This window comes from Sprattus sprattus, assembly GCF_963457725.1.
Source record: "Sprattus sprattus genome assembly, chromosome: 2".
Taxonomy (NCBI): domain Eukaryota; kingdom Metazoa; phylum Chordata; class Actinopteri; order Clupeiformes; family Clupeidae; genus Sprattus; species Sprattus sprattus.
Genome location: NC_137921.1, coordinates 50618771 through 50631270, shown reverse-complemented (window position 1 = coordinate 50631270; position 12500 = coordinate 50618771). Strand labels below are relative to the sequence as shown.

Sequence of the window (12500 nt, the reverse complement as noted above, 5' to 3'; positions counted from 1 at the left end):
AAAAAAAATTAAAATAGTCAGAGAGACCAAAAAAGACAGACAAAAGAGATAAAAAGAAAGAAAAATCTCAAAGCAATTATCCTAGGCATAATATAACATTTTATTACGCCTTATTGATTTGTTTGTGACAAACAAAGAGACCACCAACATTAAAAATGATGAGTAGAACAACAAAAGAACTGCACTGGAGTAACCTTCAAATAACCTGAACCGAATGATTTTTTATGGTTTCTACAGCTTGTAAAAGGGCAGAATTTCCCTGCTAAATGGACTCTCATAATGTCTTTTATGACTTTAAATACTGAAAAACTCCAGATCAATTATGGGCAGATTTAATTAGAAATGTGGCTGCGAGCCTCAGTGGAAATCCTGTCGCGCACTCTTTCCTCTTGCAACACAGCTTTTGTGGCCACCCTCCAAACACTGGAAAAATCCATTATTCGTCCAGTCGACAGAGAGAGAGAGAGGGAAAAAACTAAACAAAAACGGCCTTAACCTCCTTTTCACGACACAAGTCATTCTACCTGGCACAAGAAAGGAAGTCACACGTCTGTGGCGGCACGGCTTCAAAGGTTATGGGAGATTTGGGGGGGATCTCACCAAATCCCTTAAGAGTCCGGTCAGCCCCTGGAGATGAACTAACCAACTGGCGTGATGGACGGCACTCTTCTAGAAGGTTCTCCCTGAGTCACTGCCCTTTAGATAACCTCGGCTGGATCCATATGCCACTGGCACAGTGGCCATATTAATTTCCCTCATAACAAACCCCTCCAGGCAAAAAACACTTGTCCACCCCCCTCCCCCCACCCCCTTTGTCACTGCCTAAGGTTCACCAGGCTAAAGTAATCCATCGCCGCTGCAGTGAGCAGGGGAGACACACGGCAGTGTGTGTGTGTGTCAGAGAGTGTGTGAGTGTGTGTGTGAGAGAGAGAGAGAGAGAGAGAGAGAGAGAGAGAGAGAGAGTGTATGTAGGGGATGGGGGGGGGGGGGGGGGGGGCAGATATGGCACAGGCTCAGATTAGCTGATTACGCCGTAATTTGCCCAGTGAGAGAAGCGCCCCGCTGCTTGCCCACTGGAAGCCTGCACCCGAACGTCCCACCCGCTTAAAGAGGCCTCCCGTCCCCCAACCTGTCCTGCTCACACACAGACAGGGGGAAATATGTCTTTAAAATGTTCCACGAACAAAAGACAGTCTCATTTCACTGACTCTCATCAGTGATCCATGTAGGACGCTGAGCGTATCCAGTATCATGTTGTGATGAGGGTTGGGGAGACTTTAAAGGCCAGAGTATAAGTCATCCTTCCGTACAACACAAATCTTTATCACTGATCCTCTAAATGAAAAAGGGGCATTTATTTCCAGAGGTAAGAGACTCTCTGACTGATTTTGATTAGGCATATCACACAGCATATCTGTTACAGTTACACAACTAAACAAGACAAAAAAACACCATAAGCGGTTTCCTATCAAAGTCTCTGGACTGACTAGCCACCTGCCTGCCTGCCTGCCTGCCACCCAACTCTGTTGGTTTCTACCCCCCTCTCACCCACCCTCTTCCTTCCTGCCCTCTTGGTTCGATCACATGGCGTGGGGGCTAACCCCGCGGGGGCTACAAAGTACCTCTGTTCCCTGCCTCCAGCTTCTCACTTGCACATAATTCCAGTTTTTGTTTTTGATCTGCAATTCCTTGGCATGGCTAAAACAAAGGACTGATTCTGTTGGGCTTTTTTTCTCTCTCTCTCTCTCTATCTCTCTCTCACTCTCTCACTGGCAAGAAGAGCAAGGGAATCTGGGAGAGAAGAAGAAAAAGAGATACAAGAAAAAAGCGGGTGACAGAGGGTGGGGAAGAGAGAGAGACAGAGAGGGAGAGACAGAGGAAGTGACTGCTACAGAATGCTACAGCCAGAGCTGAGGAGAAAAAGCAGAGAGCAGAGAGAACGGCAAGAAAGAAAGAGATATAGGGAGAGAAAGAAAGAGAGATTTGGGAATGGGGGAGTCAGAGCAGTGGAGAGATTCATAACAACAAAGAGAATAAGAAAAAGGCAGAGTGAAAGAGAGAAAGAGAGGGAGAGAGAGAAGGGAGTGAGTAGCCCCTGCCAAGCTGCTATTTCCACAGTGTCCTGCTGTGCGGTGCAGTGCAGTGTGTCTGGAGCAGGAGGCCAGGCCCAAGAGGCAGGAGGGCCGACAGGGAGAGAGGAGTGGGGCAGTTAGCCACCGCTGGGAGGGGGGACAAAGGCAAGCCTTGTCCAGCCGAGAGGAGGCCCCGGTAGAACCCAGCCCAGCGACCACAGGGGCTCCGTCCACTCATACCCCAACCCACCCACCCACCCTCATTCCTCTCTCGTCACGGCCCTGTTCAGCCCCCTCACTCGCTCCTCGGGCACAAACACCCTTCCTTTTCAGCCCCTTCCTGCCAACCAACGCCTCAGTGCTCCACACAGCCCCAAGAAAAGAGTGGCGTAGGGAGGGGAGGCCCCAGTGGATGGAGACAGGCCAGCATAGTGAGCTGCTGCGAAAACAACCCAGCCGTGAAAACAAGCCCAACAACATCTGGAGGAGGGTGGGTTGGGCCGGGGGTGAGGTCTAGTGGTCGTGGTGATGACAAACCACTACACTTACCCCCAACGAGTGTACAAAGAAATCATTATGCCAGAGACGACAAGGGGTTTCTTATGCACTTGGGTGTGTGCAATTTCCACCTACTGTGCCCTTCCAGGGATTAGCTTAAATAGTCCACTTTAGTCGTTTGGATAGGTGGATTTCTGATACCCTTAAGGGTTCTTGCGGAAGTGCTGGGAAGTCATTCGAATGACAGGGCAGGGCAGGCGGGGAACGTTGGGCGGTCGGGCGGTCGGTCGGTGTGTCAACGGCCCTGACGCGTCTGACCAGGGGGGCGACACACGACACCCACCCACCTGAGGCTCAGGGCCAAGGGTCTGGCAGCTCCACCCTCCAGGTCCCAGATTAGGAGGCAGAGTTGAGAGGGTGCATTCCTCCCGCCTCGTAAGGGGGGCTACGGGGTGTGTGTGTGTGTGGTTGATGGCTCGTTGGCTACTCAGTTGGATCAAACCCACACACACACACACAGACACACACACACACACACACACACACACCTCCCCCTTCTTTTTGGCTTTGGGGCCCTCTGGCCATGACACCTCTCCTGAAACATCAGAGGCCTTTTATGGCCTACTTTACACACCCAGCCTTGTACTTTTAGCAGACACCACCTACACTGGCTTTAAGCTAGAGGCGTGAGTGTGTCTTTGCTTGTCTGTGTGTCTGACTGTGTGGTTGTGTGTGTGAGAGAACACACACACACACACACATTTGAGTGAGTTTGGAATAATTTGATTGAGCACAAGAAAAGATATGCCTTGTCTTTATGGTATGACAGAAAAACTGCTAAAAAAGTGTGTATTTGTGTGTGTGTGTCTGTGCACATGTGTGTGTTTGTTTGCGTACAGTATTTAGCATCCATTTACGTCCTTTTCATTGCTCTTAATTGGGTCTGGCTGTGACAGCAGCTGACGGGGTCGAGGCGGCCTCCAGTCATGCAGCTAATTATGGGGAGGCAGAGCCTCCAACAGCCATTTACAGCCCTCCAACACACACACACACACTCAGACAGACACACAGACAGAGAGAGAGAGAGAGAGAGAGAGAGAGATAGAAGGCAGAGGAAGAGGGAGAGGGAGAGAGGGAAAGAGAGGAGAGACAGACAGAGAGAAGGCAGAGAGAGAGGGAGTAGTGGTAAAGAGAGAAGGCTAGACAGGGAGATGGGGAGATAGAGAGAAAGAAAAAGAAATAGCGAGGGAAACAAAGCAGGAGGGGGAACACAGGTAGAAAGAGAGGAAGTCAAAGAAAGATAGAGAGTAAGGGATAAGGGGATGATTCTTTGGAGGATCTAAGCCATCTCCTTTGAGTCTCTTCCGTGTTACGCAACCCTTAATCTTGACATGATCGAGACGAAACACTGGTGGCCAAACACAACAGCTAGGAGTGCTAGCCTGCACAAAACAGCCTTGTGCGGTGGTGAAAACAGCCCGGTGAATGGCCCGTCTGGTGCGGAAAAAACAGCCTTGCCGTCTCCGGTGTCCCCCTGCCTTTTCTTTAAATCATTCAGCACCATGGAAGCCTATCCTAGGACCAGAGGAGCCCGGGATCCCATTACCGCCGTAACACACACCTTGCCCCAGTGCTAATGCTAACGCTAATACAGGCTGGCCATGCAAAGGGGCCTCCTGGCTGCCGGGAGTATGGCGGCGGGCCAAAGTCTGTTTATCTAGCCCTGCTGCGGCTAGGAGAGCCTGCCCTGCCTATTTCACTACGCTCAACAGCGTTCTGGCTCAAGGTCTCTGCTTGTAATGCATGCTAAACGAATACTGAGCATGTCTGAATATAAAGGTCCAAGCAGAGAGGGGATGACAGCCACAGTAATGAAACCACCTACACTTGAAATGTAATATGGAGCAAATTACATTGTGGCTGCCAGGTAACTTGACACACGCACACACATGTGTGTGATCTCACAAAACACACACACACCCACACTCACACTCATTTCTGGAGAAGCCAATAAGCTTGAGTCTTGTCCTCTGCTTTGTCCTCTAGCAGGAGCTACCTTTCCCCTGCCGTGACACAGTCACATTAAGAGACGGTGACAACTCCGATTACATCCCAAGGGATTATGGAGCATCTTAACCAGTTTAGAGAGGCCAGGGCTGCGTCAATCACGCCACATTGCCCCGAGTGACGGAAGATGGCATGACTTAATGGCATTTCTCACACACACACACACAAACACACACACACAAACACACACAACGAGAGTCAGAGAGAGAGAGAGAGAGAGAGAGAGAGAGAGAGAGAGAGAGAGAGAGAGAGAGAGAGAGAGAGAAAGAGAGAGAGGGGGAGATCAAGAAAGCAACAGAAAGCAAGCAAAGAACATGAGTGTGAGATTGCCCTCTCTAACTCCCCACTCCCTCTTCTCTCTGATGTTCCACTAAAAGCAAAACAGGGCAGAGAGGGGCTTACTTACCCTGCACTGCCGAATTGGGGAAGGCGTCAAAAAAAAGCCCACAGGAGTCGAGGCGCAAAGTCAACACTGCGCAGGGAGTTCCGGAGTGGAACACTCGGCCCCATTCAGGGCCGCTCTGGGGATCACAAAGGCTCCCAAACAGGGTCACATGACCCTCAGATTCCACACTGACACTGGCCTGAAGACTCTCATTAACTACAGCGGCTGGAGCAGAGGCCCCGGCCAACAGAGCAGTCCGTCACTCACGCAAAACCCTCAAACACACACACAGCTTAAGCCTACACTGACATGACCCATAGACACATTTTGACTTCATGTATTATGAATCAACAATGACAGTAAAAGCTGATTTGGGAATTCACAAATCCTTTGCAGCCAGCTCATTTTTCAAGAAGCAATGGACAGCGTACAGGTGCTTTACAGCGCTCCATGTCTCGACAGAGTTCGGTTGGATTCCATTCTCAGGGAGCACACATAATGACAAAAAAGTATAGTCAGTACTAGAGTAGTATAGTTCTATAAACTAGCACTGATTAAAGCGTCTATCCATCATTGTAACTCACATGCCTTGAAGACTTGATCCCTAAGTGTTTGCGTTGCTATGGCACACGCTAACAACTAGAGCTAGTCAAACCCTACTTGGAGGTCAAAAGCATGGGAGATCAACTGTCTGAAAAAACACACTCAGTGATGAGGCTTTCAACGACATCTCTTTTCAAGGGCCGTTGGAGCAGACAGCGTTATCCCCCGCCGCCACAGTTAGTCTTTCATGGTTTGGACCCAAATCCCTCCTTGTTAAGGCTTTGAGACTGGGCCTCTCCAGGGAGAGAGGGAGGCACGTGATCCCCCCCCCCCCCTAACAGGCCCTGGCTGGATTTGCAGCTCTATTTACCCCCCTGTCAATCAAACCCATGTCTGGTAGAAAGCGGCGGGTCGTATGGAGCAGTCTAGGAGGAGTGCTGATTCAATCTTTGGAAATAGTTTGCCAGAAGTTATTCCACTCGTCCATCATCTTAGAGGATGTGGGGGGAAAAATCTTGCTTTCCTATGCATTACTGTCCATAGGTATCATTAGAGGGGAATGCTGGTCTATAGGAGCATGAAGTGAAATAGCATGTGCTCTGTAAAGCCTGGGTGGACGACGAATTTGCGGAAGGAAGGAAGGAAGTATCAAATCTGAATTAATAAAAAGCCTGATCTGATTTTCATAAGCTCTTTCCTTACATAGGAAGTATGAGGGTCATTACTGTAATGAAGAAAATCCTAATTAGGAGGGTGACCCACTTCCCAAAAAACACCATTCAGGCGAGGGTGTGAGATCAGTGTTGCAATGAAATGCAGGAATTTAACAGACCCAATGAATTTCCACAGACTCAAGACATACACATTGGTAGTGGGGATAATTGTCGCTGGTCTAACACATATTCCCTTCCCCAGAGAAACGTATGGAAAGTAAACATTCCAGTTTCCATGGGCTGTTGCTATGGTCTGTCAGAGCGATGTGACACAGACAAACGGAGGCCCAGGCTTTTCAATGCTTCTCAGAACTACTCTGAGGTTCCACAGCTTAGAGATGCACTGCATGTCTTGGCTCAGAGATACCTTTGAGACCTAATTATGGGTTCGCTTTTTGTTGCTGCTAACAAAAACGCTTTGCCACATCAGAGCGGAATGCAAATAAAAGCAAACACTGACTGAGAACTCTAGCCGCCATTAGCCTCTGCGTGACACCTTTGTTTTCAGGTGAAGCACACCGTCACGGAAGACTCTACGTTTCATATCCGCTAGCAAAGAAAGAGGCCTCTGAGGCCCAGTCATGAGGAAAAGTCATTAGGCTGCTATATCCTTTCCTGAGTATGTCGACTCATTAGCCTCACTTAGAAGGCTGCACAGGTTTAGCTGGTGAGCTGATGCGTCTGAAATGTGCACTTGTGGCATTTCGAGTGAGCCGTTTTGGTCCGTCGTCGCGAGACACTGCTAATTAAAATAATTAGCTAGCTGGCAGCATTTGACGTTTCGTATTTAGGAGTGTAGGACACAAGACACAAATCCATTCTACACACGTACGTGGAAATGGGAAGTCGGTTGTTATTCTGGCGAGTGGTATGTAAACAGCCACAAATATTTCCCAAGACAGATTGATTGACAGCATTTGGCAGCAAAAACGGCAACAGCAAAGGGGAGGGGAAAAATACAGACACAGCAATTAGGTGAACGAAACAGAGTGGAGAAAGGAGTGGGAAGTTGTGAAAGAAAGAAAGAAAGAAAGAAAGAAAGTTATTCATTTAGCAGGGGAACTGTTAGAGGGAGAGAAAGCACACAAGAGCTTGGAGAGGGACGGCAGGAAGTGGAGAAAGAGCAAGAGAGAGGAAGAGAGAGAAAGAAAGAGAGAGAGAAAGGGGGACGTACCTGGTGCTGCTGGCCTCGATGCAAGACTCTCCTCCTGGGGCTTGCACGCGAACATCTGCCTGTGCAGCTGCGAAGGCTCGCTGGAATGTGCGGCATTCTGATGGAGCGTGTGAGCTGCCTCCACGGACAACGACGACGACGGCGGAAGCCCAACCGAGCTCTCCCCCGTTGCCTCCCCGCTGGGCCGCCTCAGAGGAAGGGGGGCCTGGGACGCCTCGGGCGGAACAAGGACCAGTCCCTGGAGCCGGGAGGAGACGGCGGCAGGGGCGCAGCGCGACGGCTGGGGTGGCGGCAGTGGCTTGGGCGGCTCTGCCTCGTCGTCTTCTGGGATGGGGTTGTACCAGATCTCGCCCTCGTCGTCGGCATCGTTCTCCTCGGCCGGGTCCACTCTGCAGGGCTGCGGTGAGACCCGAGCCGACCCATGGGAGTGGGCGTGGGTGATGGTGAGCAGGGGCAGCGGGAGGCGAAGGGTGGGCCGGGGGAAGGGAGACAGCCGAGGCTGGCCATCAGGCGAGGCACCTGAGGTTGGGGGAGGAGAAGGGATGGGATGCTGCTGGGCTTGGTGCTCCTCCGACCCCAGACCTACCTCCTCGGGAGGGTAGGGGCCACCCGAACTCTGCTGCAGCCAGTTGCGCTTCTTGGAGACGGTGATGGTGTTGAGCTGGGCCCTGAGCGTGCTGCCCGACTCCCTGTGTGCATTTTCTATGAGCGCTGCAACAGAGACAAACTGTCAATCAGGAGGGACAAAAAGACCTGTACCTCACAAACTCTGACCAGCCTCTGACCAGTCCACACACACACACACACCTCAGACAGTCAGATGACCACAGTCAACCAATCACAAGCCACCAGCAGCACCACCCTTTCACCCAGTCTAAATCACAGAGACAGTGTGAGTAAGAGAGAGAGAGAGTGAGAGAGTGAGAGAGTGAGAGAGAGAGAGACAGGGAGAGAACGAGAGAGAGAGACAGTGAGAGAGACCTCAGGGGCCACTGACAGTTAGGATCCTCATCAGCCTCCTCACCGGGTCCATGAGGGTCATAACATCTCAGCTTTGGCCTAGAACAGGAGACCGGGTCTCTATGATTTAGATGAAGCAACCATCTTGTATCATGAAACCTTAAATGTTGTTTGTCATGTTCGTTAAGGTGGGAGTTAAAAGGATAGTCAGTATTGGCTGTAGTAAGGACTTTCCTTTGACTTTCACACTCATTTACTCACACACACACACACACACACACACACACACACACACACACACACACCTTTTCCTCCTACCATGGCAAAACAAAAAAGGAACCACAAAAACGTCTCTGCGAGCATCAAAATATGTGCTCTGATTACAGAGTGCCTCACATCCCATAATCTAAACACACTTTCATAAACACGACACCAAAACAATGGTGCCACAAAATCACCGAAAAACCCAAGTGTGCAATTAGAGTAGCATGAAAACCCCAAAGCATCCTGCTCTCGCCCTCCGTCTGCAGGGCTTTCCCTCAAGGAGTTCCTCAGGGTTTAGTTCTTGTTCCCTTCTCTGGGCTCGCACTCTCCTTTCTGACCCAAAACACAAATATTTAATCACACACTGGGTTCAAACACACACGCACAGACACACGCTGTGAACAAACACACACACTGCTGGCCCTTGGCACACCTCGTTTGGCCGCCTCACTTCGTGCGGACGGCTTTCCCTTTCCCGGGAATGTGGGATTAAGGGGAATGTGTGCAGAGCTCCGAAATAGCCAACATCACACGGCAAACCCTGAGCAAAAACACAGCCCAGAATGCACCTCTGGCTGTTCAAAGAGTGGGTCTAACACACCACAGAGAGACGGGCTGTGAAGCTGAGAGAAAGCAGGAGAGAGGAGGCAAACATGACATGGAGAGCCACTGAAGGGTTTGGAATGGCCTGAGAGGAGAGGAGGGGCGAAACCGAATATCTTATAAAACTGCATCTCACACAGAGTTTCAGAACATTTCTAGGAAAACATGAGAAGAAAAATATCTTTTCAGTTTGGAAAAAATTGGATTATATATTAACAAAATGGATCAGTGTCTTGTAGTGTAAAGTCTACATTCCTGACGACTTGAGGTTGACGCCAGGTCTTCATATCCTAACTGCATTAGGGCAGCAGTCTGGGCCTTGCTGTGACACGCACAGGCTCCGCTAAAATACCGTTTTGGTACCAGTTCTTGCCACTCTCACAGACAAACCCCGAAACATGTTCATGACACATTCTACTTTCCTTAAAGAAACAGATTTCACGCAACCAGGGCTGCAACCCCTCCAAATTACACACTGCACAAAAAAAAATATTTTCACTTCATAAAACAAAAAAAGTACACAGTCTGAGGGGCAACCTCAATATATCATTACCAAAGAGACAGAGTGTCAGAGTCTGTTACTCCATTCCTGTTTCTGCAATTATAGCTGGGGTATTTAACGCAAAGGGGGGGAAAAAATCACATGGCTTGAGAATTGCATAAGAGGGTTTGTTTAGGTTCACTGGACTAAGTTTCTTTTTTGCTTGATTGGTTCCCCTGACTTGGGCTTTGAACTTTGTAATGCAAAAAGATAAAAGAGGGAAAAAAAACATTAATCCTCTACGAAGCTCGCCCGTGCTTTTTTAGGGTGTAAATTGAACTTCACCCAGTCTGTTTGGAGTACTACAGTTGGCTACCCGTGGCAGCTGCCATCGGCATTCCCCTTTTCCACGCGGCAGAGCTTGGCTTTAGTCAAGGCACGCCAGAGGATGCCTGAGCTCTGGATGCCTGCATCGGAGTGAATAAAACACTGATTATCTCAAAACGATAACAACAAACGACTATCCTTTACAAAACCGCTGAACCGCCAAATTACGAGAAATGCCAGACCTTTATTTCGGAAGCTTTACTTCATTAATGTACATCTGGAGCCAAGCATTTCTAAACTGAACTAAATTGTGAAAAAGACTTGCAATAAACAACACAACTTTTATTAACTCTGCTCATAACTTGCTCTGATCTACCATGGAGACTTAACCTCAATAAAACATGAGAGAGCAGACTGATTCACTGTGCTGTAGACAGTATTTTATTATTTACAGTGTTAAGGACTTAATTAAATGTGTGTGTGTGTGTGTGTGTGTGTATTTTCTGTGAATGACTCTCATCTCTCTGAGGTCAGAGCAGGCTCTGCTGCTACTGGAGGCTGGAGGCAGGGAGGCTGGAGAGGCGGCGGAGTCTCCTTTAAGGGGTCTTTCATAACATAGCATGAACGTGCTCTCACATGCAAGGCATTCCAGACCACAGTGAGACTGATTTACTGTCTTCCCCTGCATTTTTACTACCACAGGCGCGCACACACACACACACTCCCGACAGACAACACAATGCTCAATCTTACACATATAAATATATACACATATACAAACAGAGATAGACTACATAATACTCAATCCCATATATATGCATACACACACAGGCCACAGACCAACACAAGACACACACAAACACATCCACATTCATTCCATCCTGCTCTGCGTTTTGGTTACACTTGGGAAAAGGTGCTAATCAGCGTATGTGAAACTCTGAAAATCTGCTCTTGTTTGTCTTCATTCAGAAGTGAATCATCCCAGACAATACATGGCCTATTACACAGACAAGGAAATCGAATAAAATACAGACTGGCCTGACCTTTTTTTTTTTTTTTTTTTAAGTTGGCAAGAACTTGTGCATTTTTTTAAAGGTCAATTCCAGCTGCAGTCCACTGAAGTGAGAGCTGCAGGGCTGGCTGACGAGAGCTTACAGGAAGCAAAGCTCCCCGGAGACTCCTTATTGATTTCCTATGGCCCTCTCAACACCGCCGCAGCCACAGGAACTTTTGAACTCTCCAATTCACACAACAGTTTCCTGAACAAAGCGCATAGGTCCTCTGCTGGGCCAGAGTCCAAAATTAGATCCGTCGACTTTATGAATGACGCGTAACTTTGACCTGGTCTATATACTATTGTGGCGAAATAGCAGTAACAACAACGCAGAAGGGGAGGGTTCAGGGGATGAAAGCTACCCAGATATAGTGCCGTGACTTCCCACCGGATGTCTCCAGGAATAGATCCACACACACACACACACACACACACACACACATGCACAGGTCAGCCAAGTGCCACCTATTCACAGAGTGGTAAGTAGTGGACAAGACAGACCGCTTTTCTAAATGACAGGCACCCTTTTTTCTATTTCTCTGGCCTCTCAGAAGAGGTGCAGTTATTTTCTGCATTCATGAATGAATGGACTGTGTGAATGTGGTAACTACTAATGCAAGCTTACAGTAAAACACCTCTGATTCATTTCCAGTTAAGACATTTTTTTATTTCACAATGTCGACTGTGAGAAATATGACAAAAGCATACTGATGCGGCTACGCACAGAACCACTGTGCTGGTACCAGTCCTGCCAGCTGGCACACGGCACACAGCGGGTATTGCCTTTAGTCATACAAGGGTGTGGAGCACCTGCCTACGCCACACATCTCTGCCAGTTATCAAATCTGTCATCTACTCCAATACCACCATCCATAAATCAAAATGGCGCAAAAACAACAACATGGAACAAAAAGCAGTATTGTGTACCTCCATGTGGTGTGTATGTATGTGTCTCTCTGTGTGTGTGACTAAGTAGACGTGTGTCTGTAGTGCACACGCATTTGTACTTTAATTTGGAGTGCGCACATGTGTGTGTGTGTGTGTGTGTGTGCGTGTGCATCTGCGTGTGTGTGTGTGTGTGTGTGTGTGTGTGTGGATCTGCATGTGTGTGTTTGGGAGGGGGGATGGGGCTTGACCTTATCCTACCCTCCCATAACACGCACAGGCGATAAAACCTACACTCAAAAAGCATGACTCTCAGGTATCAGTACTGCAGAGAAATGTTCAAGCAGACTCAAGCGGCAGCCAACAAGTCTTTTTTCATCTTCAAAATAAGCACTAAAACAGACTATACCCTCAAGGGCTGTTAAAAATATTTAGCTACTGCACTCAGAAGCCCTAGTTTGGCTCACCTTGTCA

At 48.7% G+C, this 12500-nt stretch overlaps 2 protein-coding genes across 2 annotated transcripts in view; both read right to left on the bottom strand.

Annotated features, from left to right (window-relative positions):
• Positions 1-12500, bottom strand: part of LOC308382742 (rho GTPase-activating protein SYDE2-like) — a 42105-nt gene that overhangs the window by 25137 nt on the left and 4468 nt on the right. Inside the window, exon 2 of the mRNA XM_080860270.1 lies at positions 7453-8163. Within this exon, the coding sequence (XP_080716396.1) occupies positions 7453-8163 (711 nt within the window). The remainder of the gene's footprint in view (positions 1-7452; positions 8164-12500) is intronic.
• Positions 10133-12500, bottom strand: part of LOC308360796 (uncharacterized protein) — a gene marked incomplete at its 3' end in the record, with an annotated part of 5868 nt that continues 3500 nt past the window's right edge. The window contains exon 2 of the mRNA XM_080832924.1: positions 10133-10227. Within this exon, the coding sequence (XP_080689050.1) occupies positions 10133-10227 (95 nt within the window). The remainder of the gene's footprint in view (positions 10228-12500) is intronic.